This window comes from Coccidioides immitis (assembly GCF_000149335.2).
Source record: "Coccidioides immitis RS genomic scaffold supercont3.3, whole genome shotgun sequence".
Taxonomy (NCBI): domain Eukaryota; kingdom Fungi; phylum Ascomycota; class Eurotiomycetes; order Onygenales; family Onygenaceae; genus Coccidioides; species Coccidioides immitis.
Window position 1 is genome coordinate 1,835,392 of NW_004504308.1, and position 12,699 is coordinate 1,848,090.

Here is a 12,699-nt window from a genome sequence, read left to right on the forward strand (position 1 = left end):
CTGAACATTGCTAGAGCTTAGCTATATTATCAGATGATTATACTACAGCTGACAAAGAAGTTGATTATGCTTGTAAACTTTCTTCAAGAGATACTCTATACTGATGAGAACTTACTATTGAAAACTATAGTCTTCTACAGCTGTTGGCTCTTTTACAGTTATCTAGCTCCTAATGTTCAATTCAGGATATTACTAGAAGCTCTCCCACTGCAAGCAGCCTCTGAGATCTACTAGAAGAACCACAGTCATCAAGATCATCAAGAGATGTTCCAATAAGTGGAATATTAATACTGTATAGCCACAATGTATCAGGAGCCTCTATATATAGTACAATGTCAATTAGATCACATGAATTGGAAACTGACCAATCACAGCTGCCATTTGAATTTACCAGCACACTGGCCAATCCACCCAGCTAATCAGAAGCTCTGAAGTGCTGCAGTAAGAGAATTATAGCTATGTCAGCACATCAAACTCTTTAAGATCTAGGCAACAAAGATAAGTCTGTTATTTCTTCTGAAAGTAATGAGGAAATATTCTGATATAAATGAGAAGAATCTGTTATAGCAGTACACTCTGGTACTTGTCATTGCTGTGATTTCAAACAGCAGCTTCTTCAAAAGATAAAGAGTACTAAAACACATCCAGAATTGGAGCTTATTCATATTCTGAAGCAATTAGAAAAGATCTTTAGTAATAAGAAAGCTGATATCTATCTATACTATAACTATGCAAAACTAATGGCTTCAAAACTTGGTTTGCAGACTTGCACACTTAATAAAGAGAAGCTTCTTAACTATTTGACTTACATCTATAGAAATTGTTGCAATATTAGCTTAGTCAAGATCAATAACAGCATCTATCTCTGGTTCTATTTAGTAAATAGATCAGCTAGAGCTAAAGATGCTTTAAACATTTACAAATTTAAACATCAGCTACTTATTTCTCTGATCATAAACATGAGAACATTCAACTTCAACTGATACACACAAATAACTGGAGTTAACAAGTTTACCACCAGCAATCTTCAGAAGAAATGGGAAACAACTGAATCTGTTGTTATTTCTCAGCTAATGCACTGGTGGAATGATAAGTTACAAGATGTCACCACTACAGTACTCATCTGAGTCAACAGCAAATACAACATATACTACCATCATCAGCAAATGATGAGAGATCACAACAATTATGGATAGTTGAGAATAATATATCACAGTATCAGCCAATAACTTATGTGCCAGAGCCCTGCAAACTATCTATGGTACATACTGACAAGACCCAACCACACTTGGAAATTAATCTTCTATCCATACTATGCCAAGTATGCTAAGTCAGGGGATAAAACTGGGTTTTGCCATATTGATATTAATGTTCCAGATGCTATTACTACTGAAAGAAGGCATTAATATGATACAAGAATTCTTAATCTTAACTGCAGAAGAGCTCAGCAACTGTACAGAAATCTTGCTAGAAATGCATAATTATCTAGAGAATTGATGGAGACTAGTTGAAGAATGAGACTTATTCACTGATAGCTATATTCACCATATTAAAGATACAATGTATATCAAGAACAATAAAAGAAAATTTGGTATTAGATGGATTAACATCATTTGCAAATCTGGTGATGTCTGAATTACAAGCTCTCTGCTATCTCATGAAGCCCATGGTCCATGCAAAAAGATCTAATGTACTATACTACTCTGGTATATAGCAATTCAAGAGAACCATGAACATCTAGAAGTTAATAAAGCTGGTACATGGTTCCAGTTCTCCACTGTATATAAAGATCTAGTTTCAGGGCCTTCATCTCCATTCAGTTATTTAAATTGTTATGCATTGGTTCCATATTGATTCTCTACTGCTATTTAATTACTAGACTTAGAAGCTATATTGGATGCTCTGGTAGAACAAATTAGATGGAACAACTTCATGATAATTGAGGAACTCAATATTCTCTTTGGCCCTGATGACAAAAAGACTCAGAACTTCATTAATAACTGGTGCCTAAAGGCCACACAAATTACTCTGGATGCCATTATCAAGACTTACCAAATTAAAAAGAAAGCTTTTGGTAATAAATTCTATTGGCATTGCATGTACAACAATATTAATCCAGCATCAGTTCAGCCTTCTTCTTCTCTCAAGAACTTGATGGAAGAAGAGAATCATGGTGATTACTATTAGAGATTGCTGCTATCACTCTTCTTATTCTTATTTTCTATGTTTTTCCTTATCAGACTGCTCATTACTATTTATTATTCTCTTATTTTACTAAATTGGTTTTATTTTATTTTATATGTTGTTTGTTGTCAGGGAACACTAATATTGAAGACCAGAAGAAAATATAGTGAGGATTCCAGTATCTCATTAGAACAAAGATTGTTCTAGTTCAAGATGCAAATCACACTAAAGCTACTATTCTTAAGTTATATAAACCATCTGTAGCTCTTGCATCTTGCTTATTACCTTCACACACCATTGCTCTTTTCTACACACTTATTTTTTACTACCAGTTCAGTTATTAGTTAGAGAATATGAAGATTTCTTGTTCATGAAACATGCTACTATTTCTTATTAGAGCTGTCTGTGTTAGTACAGGGCTCTTTAGTACCATTACTTCTTATAAGCTTAGGCATCCATTAGGACATACCTATCTCTACACTTACTACTTGACCATACTCTTACTATGTTGTGATTTTTCACCTTTCTTGTGCTCTCACCATATCAACCAACTTGTCTACCTTAATGAGGCATCCCATCATACTCCACTTCATTATCTTCATTTCTTATATAGAGATACTGGTAGTCTGACTGAATCTTTTGAATCTTATTTAAGTTTTTATATATACTTGTCAAGTATTCAAAACTCTTATCTGCTGTAGTGAATCTTTCTGAATAATTAATTTACATTCAGAGAGCCAGATGCTTCACAGCATCTTTTGTTATTCAGCTCTTAATATAAATAATCTTGCTGTTCTTATTAGTAAAGTAATTGCTATTGATTTACAACTTGCTCTTTATTTAAGAGATTTAATACTCAAATACAAAATCCTTTTTATTAGAGAAAGAGTTAGAATTAGTCATCTTGCTGCTCTTTCTCTTACTAATGTTTTTAATACTGCTAGCTTGATTCTGCTTTACTAGATTAATAACTGTCTGCTAGAGATTCTTCTTCTTTATTATCAAGATATTAATCTGTATATCTAACTTCTGATTATATTCAAGTAGCTTGTTTCTCTCAGCTTACAGTTACTGCATGTTGAATCTTCTACTATCTATAAACTGTATTATTTTTATATACACATGGTTAGTATCTTTCTTTAAGATGCAGAGAAAGTCTTTCTTTAAGATCACTGTTGCAAAGCTTATATTTTCTAATTTTCACATTATAAACTTTCAGTTCAATCTTCAGACTTCTTCACCAGAGTTAGAGCTCACCATTCTGATATTTAGTATCTGTTTGTTGATTCATTAGTTTGTTTATTTATTTGTTGGAGACTTTAACCATGAATCTCCAAAGAACTAAAAATGTTGTAGATATTAGTACTATATTAAGAGCTCAGCTAGGTGCTATAAAAAGCAAATTCTTGTTGCCAACTAGGTAACTATAATACTAAAATACTAAGACAGGCTCTAGAAAGAGAGCTCAGGGCAAGAGCTTGCTATATATACATAACAAGCTTCTGTGTTGGATAAACATTTATCTTTTTAGCAAATCCTTCACCTAGGGTTTAGGGCCTTGCCCTGGAACAACCTTCCACCAGTCTACCAGCTCAGCCAGAAGGGTTACAGATCCTTACAAATAGCATGTAAAGATATATTATAGCATTATTCTTGCAAATTTAATTGAATTCTAGAGTAAGATGACTGCTGTGTTTGTTCAGAATAAAAAAAATAGAACTGCCAACTCTATGTGAATTTATTACAGAAATAAAGACCTATTGAAGTTATTTAAGATCTATTTCATCAGTAGTTCAGCTATTCGAACTAATATCTAGTCTTCAGTCTTCTGAAAGATCTTCAAGCTATCTTTTTAACAAGCTCTAATTTTTAAGAATAATGTAGAGAGATAGAACTTATTCTAAAGCATTTACTGCTTTAATTATAGTTACTTACTTATAATTATCAGACTGTAGGAGCTTTGCTTTACTATAGTACTCACTATTAGTAATAATCTTAGTAGTGGTGCAGAGTTCCATAGTAAAGCCAGTCTTATTAAGGTTATATATATTCTCTAGCAGAATCTCATACTCAGTAATTGTATTCTTCAAGATCTTAAATTAATTCTTCATAACTCACTGATCTTTATACTTAGCACAGTCATAATTATAGTATCTGAAATAGCAGCTCTGAAGCTTTAGACAGCATGTCACTAGATTTGATATCTAGTTCTTACTAATATATAGAGAAGAATTGGTAGAGATGGTGGAATTCTGTATAGTAAGAAGATAATTAGCTGTATCTTTAATTAATGCAGGTCAGAGAGGGATTTCTTGTTTAGCTTGATCCAGTACTTATTTAATGAGTCTATCTTCTTCAGCTGGAGATAATTTGTGTGAATTTGCACATAAATTCACCTGTAGAGCTCATTTTTTTAGCTAGTCATAAAGTGTAGTGTAGGGAATATTTGTTACAAATGTAGACCTAGACCAACTAAGTATTGAATGATGTCAGATGTTCAGAAGTATTCACATGACCCCAATTTTGAATATATAAGAATCACACAATTTGCATGAATTGTGAGAATCTCAGTATTCAGTCTTCTAGTTAGAGAATCTCTATATTCTATGCATGACTCTCTTTCATCAGTTGCAGACATTGTATCTATTTAGCTCTTTTGTATCTCTAATTCTGGAAAAATTTATATAATCTATAACTGATTCTTTTAATATTCTGAATGCTCTGACATATGATTGCCTAAGTCAGTACAATGTTATCAAGATTCATGAGATGAACCACAACAACATCTCATGTTGCAGACCTGACAGAGGCAGATATCAATATAAAGAAAATAAATATTAATGAAGATGCTAGTAGCAGTAAAGTTACTACCAGCAAAACACCAGTCAATAATGCAGACAACAGAGATACACTCCTCAATATATTAGATGAAATCTGAGAGAAGAAGATATTTGAAGAAAAGAAAATATATCTGCAAAAGAATCTAGCAAACATATGTGAACAAAACAAAATACACAGACTGCAGAAGCAGATAGAATATAAACAGAAAATAACAAACAATAATTTCTCTTTAGAGTTCTCCTTACATACATGACTGACAGAGAAGTCAGATAATTTTAATAATGTGAAGCCTCCAAAGACATCTTATTATTATAATAAATTACTTGACAAGTACAAACTATAGTTAGCTTTAATAAGACAGCAATTTTGTCTGAGAAAATTACTATAAAAAACACCAGATGCAGTCAGAATTGATTAAGTGTTCAGCTATTTTTATAACAAATCTCAGATACATTGACAGATGTTGAAAATAAAGAAAGAATAACTACCTATATTATAAAACAAATTCAAGATATAGTGTAAAAACAACATTAAACCCAAGATAACTTGTAGTTAAGATATAATATAGCATTATCATAACACTATTTAACAAGAGAATTAATTTACACTCTTGTTTTTTATGTATATTGCCAAACTCAAACAGAATCTGAACAGTTTATTAGATGAATTCTTTTGTGTACTCTTTCTACAGATAAAGCTCAGACTAATTATCTGAGCTGAACTAAATAAACTGCAACATCAATTAAAAATAGTTGCAGAATTACAAGAATAAGTAATGCTTATTAAGTTCATTATAGAAAAGTAAATCTTTAATTTGTGTTGACGCGGCCGGATCCAGAACCTGGCCGCATGCAGAATTGTGTTGCCCTGATTGGGTCTAGCATGGCCATGTTCAGTCTAGTGCAGCCTGTTTGGGGAAGGTGTCCTGCACACCCTGGCCTGCTGGCTCACACATCATTGCCTTGCCAGCCTGTCCTATATAAAGATCCATCAACCTTCTGCTGTTGGCACATGCACTCTGTGTCCTTTCTCTTCTTGCATTCTCACTTTTCTGCTGCCTGTGTGCCTGTCTCTCTGCTGCCACCACCCCCACCTGGCTTTCTGTCTGTGTGTGACTGTGAAACAATGGTCTGGTGCCACTGCCTGCTCCTTCATTCTTTCCCTTTTCTTCAGTTGGAAAACCCTGACTGCCATGATGCTCCAACCAGCCCAAACTTGGCTTCCCAGGCTTAGTTTTCTTCTGTGGTGAATTGCTTCACTCTTTCTGGATTGTCATCACCACATTCTGATTGTGATTTTGCTGTGATGCATAGGGCCTTTGTTGACCTCATGCTTGAGGGTTCCTCGCATGCATGGCACAGAATTTGAGATTTGGCTCTTTGGACTCCCTGGCCTGGTGGTCAATGGCAAAAATGTCTCAGTCCTCCACTCTGGGGCTGCACAGCTGAATGATATGCTGATTGCTGTGCAAAAATCTGCCTTGCTTAAATGCCAGAGGTATTTCTGATCATGCAAATTCAGTATGCATCAGACATTCTGGCAGGAAGACAGGCCCTGGAGATGCCATGGCTGCCTGTCTGATGAGGTGTCTCTGGCAATGAACCCTGGAATAGAACTGTGATTTGACCATTTGTAATGCAGATCAGGTCCCACACTGCAGCAGCTGAAGTTCTCCAGAATGATGGTGACTTCTCACCATGTCTGAGTGCTGTGTCAGCTGAGCTGATATCTGCAGTATGGAGAGTGCCTTGGTTGCATCATACTCCTCTCAATGGCTCTTGCAAATCCTGCATGAACTCCACCCACTCTTTTCTTGCCTGGCCAACTGCAGCAGGATGGTGGGTTCAGTCCTTTCCTCATGACAAATCTGTGTTGGACTGTACTCCCACCATGGACTGAAAACTCTGCTTATGACCTTTCTGGGAGGATTTCTGATCATGTGTATAGTGTATCTGTTGGGTGTACTGGCAGGCAGACAGACCCTGGAGGTTGCCATGACTGGCTGGCCAGACCTGGTGTCCCTGACCACAAACCCAGAATCTAGTCTTTCATTGGCTGTCAGTTCAGGGACATCATCCTGCGCCAAAGCAAGCAGAGTTTGCCAGCATGGAAGTGCTGTTCATCTACAAATCTGAGCAATACATGCTGCTCTTGCGGCACACAATGTGCCATGATGATCACAACTGGGGTGCAGTGGTGTTACATTACATTGTTGTATGGCTGGATGGACTTGGGGGAAGAGAGTGAGTGTTCTGTGAATGCCCAGATTGCCTGATTGACAGCCCTGTAGGTTGTCAAAATTCAATAAAGGAGCTGGTGTTTGCACTGTCAGTGGCAGCCAGACAACCCTCAGCTCAGCTGAGCAGTTCAATTGCATTCTTTCACTATACAGTTTGTCAACTACACTCCCTCCAATTCTGAACCCAAAACTGCTCTTATGTTCCCCCACAAGTTTGCTTCTGCTCTGACTTCTGCTTCTGCATTACTGCCCCTTAAACTCTATTTTCAGCACTGTGATCTCCTGCCTGTGAACCTGTCTTCTTGCTCTGAATCTCTTCTTCCTCTCCTTATTGCATGCTCTCTGTCTGTGCCACAAGCATTTTCTGTGGTCCCTGCACTGCCAACATCATATCTACTGCTGGCCCCCCTACCTTCATGGATCTCAGAGAGCTTGTCCTCCAGAGACTGTAAATGAAGCCAAGGTGGTGGCCTGGATTGCCCACTGAATGACTTTGACAGGGAATTTATTGAGAATGGTATTGTCAGCATACCTGATAACAATAATGAGAGTATTGTGGATTCAACTACTAATGCTGCCCCAGTCTCTGCTGATCATGATTTCTCTGATCACAGCTTGCAGCTGCTGCTCTACAAGACAGACTGTGAACATCAAGATTTGTTGTCTCTCAAGTTCTTGTATTCTTTCTCCACCAGTACTCATCATTGCTTAGGGACTATCAGGAGTCCACTATCTGATCTGGAAGCTGGTGATGCCAACACTGTAGTTGATGCTGAGACAGAAACTCACAGTCAGCCTGGGTCATCTGTTCATTCTTTCAATATTAATATGAACCTGCCTGAATCTGTATCTGTGCTGCATCCCCTGATGGCTGCAGGTTAAGAGAGATTCTGCTACATATCCAGTTCCAGGCTTGAATCCCCTGTTCAGTTCATGGAGGCTGTGGTGGTTTGAACTATCTCAGGTCAGGGCCAAGAGAATACAAATACATCTGCATGTGACATGAACCAGCAGATGCTGCAGGCAAGGTCACTGTGTGAAAGTGTGATGAAGTGTTGACCCTATAGAATCCCCAGGGCAACCTTGCAGGCCAAAGCCAGTAGCACTCACAAGCAGCCAGTGACAAATATAGATGGTCATCCCAGATCACTGAAGCACCAATCATGCCAGAAGGCCTGCCCAGCCCAAAACATCTATAATAGGAGTGCCAACACCTCAGACAACAATTACCATCCAGGCCATGCAGAAAATTGATAGTCAAAGTGACAAAGGCTCCATATATAGTCAAGCAACACTGAACCACACTATATCCAGCCACAATCTCAGTTCCAGGCACCAATGTCAACAACAACAAATCAGTTGGTGTCCTGTTTGCTGGTCACTGGGCAAGATTTCAGCCAGCAGCAGTTGTCCCCAGAAGATATCTCTACAATTGTTTCTGCCATAGCAGCAAAGCTCCTTGAGATTCTACAGAGCTCTGTGGTCATCTCCCCACCAGCCATAGGTCAGTGGATGGCTGTCAAGCCCCTGCAACCTTCAACTGGTGTTGAAATGCGTGCGGAGCTTGTCAGGAAGGGGAAGAAGAAGAAGGCCAGATGGACCTGAGAGAATGATGAGTGTCTGGAATCCATGTGGGCCTGCAGCTGGTGCTGGTGGGAGATCAAGCAGCAGTTTCCCTACTGGATGGTGAGTGCTCTACAGCAGTGGTGCATGAAGCTTCAGGGTGATGAGAGACTCAATCAATCAACATCTTGAATGAATTTTGCTGTACTCTACTTGTGATCACACCTGCTCTCTCCAACCCCAAGCAGGAACCACCTATAAGCAAAGACAATGAGTTTGCACCAGCAAACTCATTCCCCTATTAGTGCTCTGGATGTGGGTAGGGATCTGCAAATGAAGGCTCATAAAGAATGATATTGCACAGCCTGGAGTCATGTGACTGCCTCTCCTGCTCTGGATATATGTACAGGCTCCCTCACTCTTCAAATCACATTTCCTTTCAGTTCCTTTTCCACTTCCCCTTGTGAGATCAAAGCTGCTGAGGATTGATTTGTTGGATATTCCAGAGAGTGCATGAACTCCTATTCATATTACAGCCCTCTTGTTTGAAATTGCCTCCTTGTTGTACAAGCCTTTCTGGGCAGACAGCCTTTCAACCATATCTTCAGCAGCTGAATCTGGCTGTGCTGTCATTGTCATTGATTCAGATAGTGGGACAGATAGATTCCAGCCCCCACTGCAGTGGTTAAGAAAGAGACCCTGTATGGACTACAGCTATGCAGAGTATGAACCTCTTTTGGATGATGTAGTGCCCACCAATGCCTCTCCTGCTGGGATGTTGTCACTATCAAAGAAATGTAAAGTGCTCAACTTATCCTTGCTTCTGGTAGAATTCTTCTTCCAGCAGGATGCATTCTTACTGATATTGAGATAGGAAACAGTGAGCTGGGGAATCTATGATATTGTTGATGTGAAGGATGCAGAGATCAAAAAGCTGGAGGAACAAGTGCAGCATCTACAGGAGAAAATGAGCAGAAAGAATGAATGGGTCAGCAAACTTGAGATTGAAGTTCATGAGCTGAGATGTCAATGCCAATGCCTGATCTGTTATGAAATTTCTTCAGAGTGGAGGACCCTTCTGTGTGGATATAGGTTTTGCCCAGAATGTGTTTTCTCTGGTGTAATGACATGTGGAATGTGCTGTCAGGATAACACTGGTTATATTAAGAGTTATTAGATAGGAAATCATTTTGTCTGAGCATTGATTATGACTTGAATATAGCCCCTGGAGTGGAATACATCTGTTCATTCAAAATCACAGAAATAAGCTGAAAATAGTGTCACCTCAATTGCCATGAATTTTCGCCCGCTGCATGATCTCTTTAGCAAGGTTGAGACCAATCAGCATGCTGGAATTGCCATCCGCATTTTCTGGATTGGTTATTATTATGGTTTTTTCTAGAATGTCTTGGTGCAGTAGAATATTCCCAGTGGTCTGAGAAAGTGATTTCCTCTTGGCAATGAGCTGAAGTGCTTGTCCTAATCTTGGAAAGACATGTGACTTGTATGTTGCCTTCATCCTCCCAACTTTCTTGTATAAGCTAGTTCTGTTCTTGTAGCACATTCTTGCTAGTGATTCTCCCTTATTATAAGAAGGTGAGGTATAAGGATATCCACTATCTGGCTACTTCATCTGGCCCTGGACACCACCATGTTTATCTGTTTGTCATACCAAAAAGGCATCCTCTGCTAGCCATAGTATGGCTGCTGTTAGTTCTTGTGCAATAGGTTGACTATGAGATAACTAGGATTCTAAAATCCAGGTGGAGATGTGTAGGGAGGGCCATAAAGTTGCTGGATTTTGGAGTTGTACAGGGAAATGATGATAGGATCAAGGTGAGCCATGTAGTCCATGGCATAAAGGGTGAAATTCCGGGGGCATCAAGGCTGACCGTGAGTTGAGAACATACCATGGAAAGCAGCAGGGAGATAATTCAGACTAGGCACAGCCATAATGCATCAAAACATGCAGAGAGGATTGGGGACAGCCACTGTAGTGCAAATTCATGGAGAACAGTAGAGAGGAAAACTGAACTAGGGGAAGCCACTATGCATTAGAACACATGGAGAGGAGCAGGGATACAGAGCAGACTGGGGACAATCATGAGAAAGTGAATAATGTGGAAAGGAGTAGGGACACAGAGCAGACTAGGGGTGGCCATGAAAGAAGCAAATGGTGTGGAAAGAAGTAGGGAGGTAGAGGAGACTGGGGACCACCATAGGAAAGCAGATAGCATGAAAAGGAGTAGGGATGCATTGAGGACTAGGGGTGGCCATGCTACCCATGATAAACACGGGCTAAACTGGGGATAACCATGATTGTAGAGCATAAGTGGAGAAGACTAGGAGCGGCCATGAGCCTGCGTAGTTCGTGGTCCATATTAATGAAATTGTGTGGGTATTGGGGCCGGCCACAGAAGCTCATAGTTTGTGGCTCGCGTAGGTGGAATGCTGGAGGTACTCAGGGTGTGCCACAAAGCTCCTGGTTCGTGGCCTATAGGATGGAACACCGGGAGCATCAGGGCCGGCCAAGAGGATATTTTCTGATTCCGCAGGGCAGGGACCAGGGCATTTTTCCTCCTCAGTATATCCTCTGCGAAAAAATGCCCTGGTCCATCTTCTGCCCTGTGGAATCAGAAAATCATGGCTTTCAACTGGAAATATGTGGTCTGCCTCAGTATATCCTCTGCCCTGCAGGAGAAAAAATGCCCTGGTCCATCTTCTGCCCTGTGGAATCAGAAAATCATGGCTCTCAACTGGAAATATGTGGTCTGCCTCAGTATATCCTCTGAAAAAATGCCCTGATCTATCTTTTGCCCTGCGGAATCAGATGCCCTGGAGATTTGAGAATCATGGCCTTTGACTCCAAATATGTGGCCTGAGATAATTTGCCCTGGGGAGCTGGGAAACCAGCAAGATCACAGGCTTTGAGCAAGTTGCTAAAGGTGGTTCACCCCAAGGAGCTGAGATGAAATACACTGACATCAAAATATTGCAGCTCCGAAAATATCTCAGTATAATTAGATATTTGCATTCTCTCATGCATCATAGGCAGGGAGCATAGTACCACACTATGAAAACAAGAGCAAGCATGAAGAAAGAAAAAGGATAAAGCTGGAAGGGAGGAGAACAGAGGAATAAAGAAATGGGGAGTTGCTACACCTCTCTGTGGATGAACTTGAGTATGTGTTAGATCAGATACTTGTTATTCCAACCCAGCTTGGCACTCTGCTCATAAATAGGCCCTCCTCCTTGCTGGTCAGCAGTGACTAACTCAAGGGCCATTAATTCTTGCTTAAAAGTTTCATATACAAAGTTGTGTGGTGTTTTAACACATTTGACTGCTATCAACACAGCTCAAACAGACTCCCTGATAAGCACTTTGCATTAAAGATGATTCCTCAGCAAGCCAGCAAGAGTGCTGCTGCAAAGGGAATTTCTCTTGAGCACACAGTGTTTATGAAATCAACATTCTGAAGACACCAGAGACAGCCTTCAAAACTGCAGCTGAAACCCAACATCACATTTTTTCCCAGGAGCAGTCCTCTGTCTTCTCACACTCAAAGATTTCTTGATCTTGTAGATTGTCTCTTCCTGCATGTTTACAGCTTGCAAGAGCATGCTGAGTCCTCAGCCAACATTATAGATTTCACTGAATGATTGTATTGGCCCGAGATGCCAGAATTTTCCAGGCCAGCATCATGTAATTTAGCTGGTGGCCGTGGTTGTGGCCATGGTCACCACCTGGCCAGGTCTCCACGCTTTCAGGAATACATGTGGCCTTGTTTTGATGATAAAAAGCTTGATGAATTACAGTCTTTCTGCAATTCAAAGGATATCGGACCTACAATTTTCCCAGAGAACTGATGGAG

General features: G+C 39.7%; 2 protein-coding genes across 2 annotated transcripts; one reads left to right on the forward strand and one right to left on the reverse strand.

Annotated features, from left to right (window-relative positions):
• Positions 1-6,078: 6,078 nt before the first annotated feature.
• CIMG_12130 (uncharacterized protein) lies at positions 6,079-7,836 on the forward strand. Its single transcript, XM_012358567.1, has 4 exons — positions 6,079-6,158; positions 6,339-6,610; positions 6,667-6,863; positions 6,973-7,836. Exons 2-4 carry the CDS (start codon positions 6,548-6,550, stop codon positions 7,067-7,069), a joined length of 357 nt encoding a protein of 118 aa, XP_012213990.1. The 5' UTR covers positions 6,079-6,158; positions 6,339-6,547; the 3' UTR covers positions 7,070-7,836.
• Positions 7,837-10,112: 2,276 nt separating this feature from the next.
• Positions 10,113-10,780, reverse strand: CIMG_08270 (uncharacterized protein; the record flags this gene model as incomplete). The annotated part of the gene is made up of 3 exons (XM_001241106.2): positions 10,113-10,451; positions 10,500-10,534; positions 10,738-10,780. The coding sequence occupies 3 exons, from the start codon at positions 10,778-10,780 to the stop codon at positions 10,113-10,115; spliced, it is 417 nt and encodes a 138-aa protein (XP_001241107.2).
• Between the last annotated feature and the right edge of the window lie 1,919 nt (positions 10,781-12,699).

Bases quoted from the DNA above. Each gene is read 5' to 3' on its own strand.
- CIMG_12130 (XM_012358567.1), top strand. From the start codon at position 6,548: ATGCATCAGACATTCTGGCAGGAAGACAGGCCCTGGAGATGCCATGGC. The intron at 6,611-6,666 runs GTGTCTCTGGCA...TTTGTAATGCAG, and splicing joins ATGGCTGCCTGTCTGATGAG to ATCAGGTCCCACACTGCAGC. The intron at 6,864-6,972 runs GTGGGTTCAGTC...TCATGTGTATAG, and splicing joins TGGCCAACTGCAGCAGGATG to TGTATCTGTTGGGTGTACTG.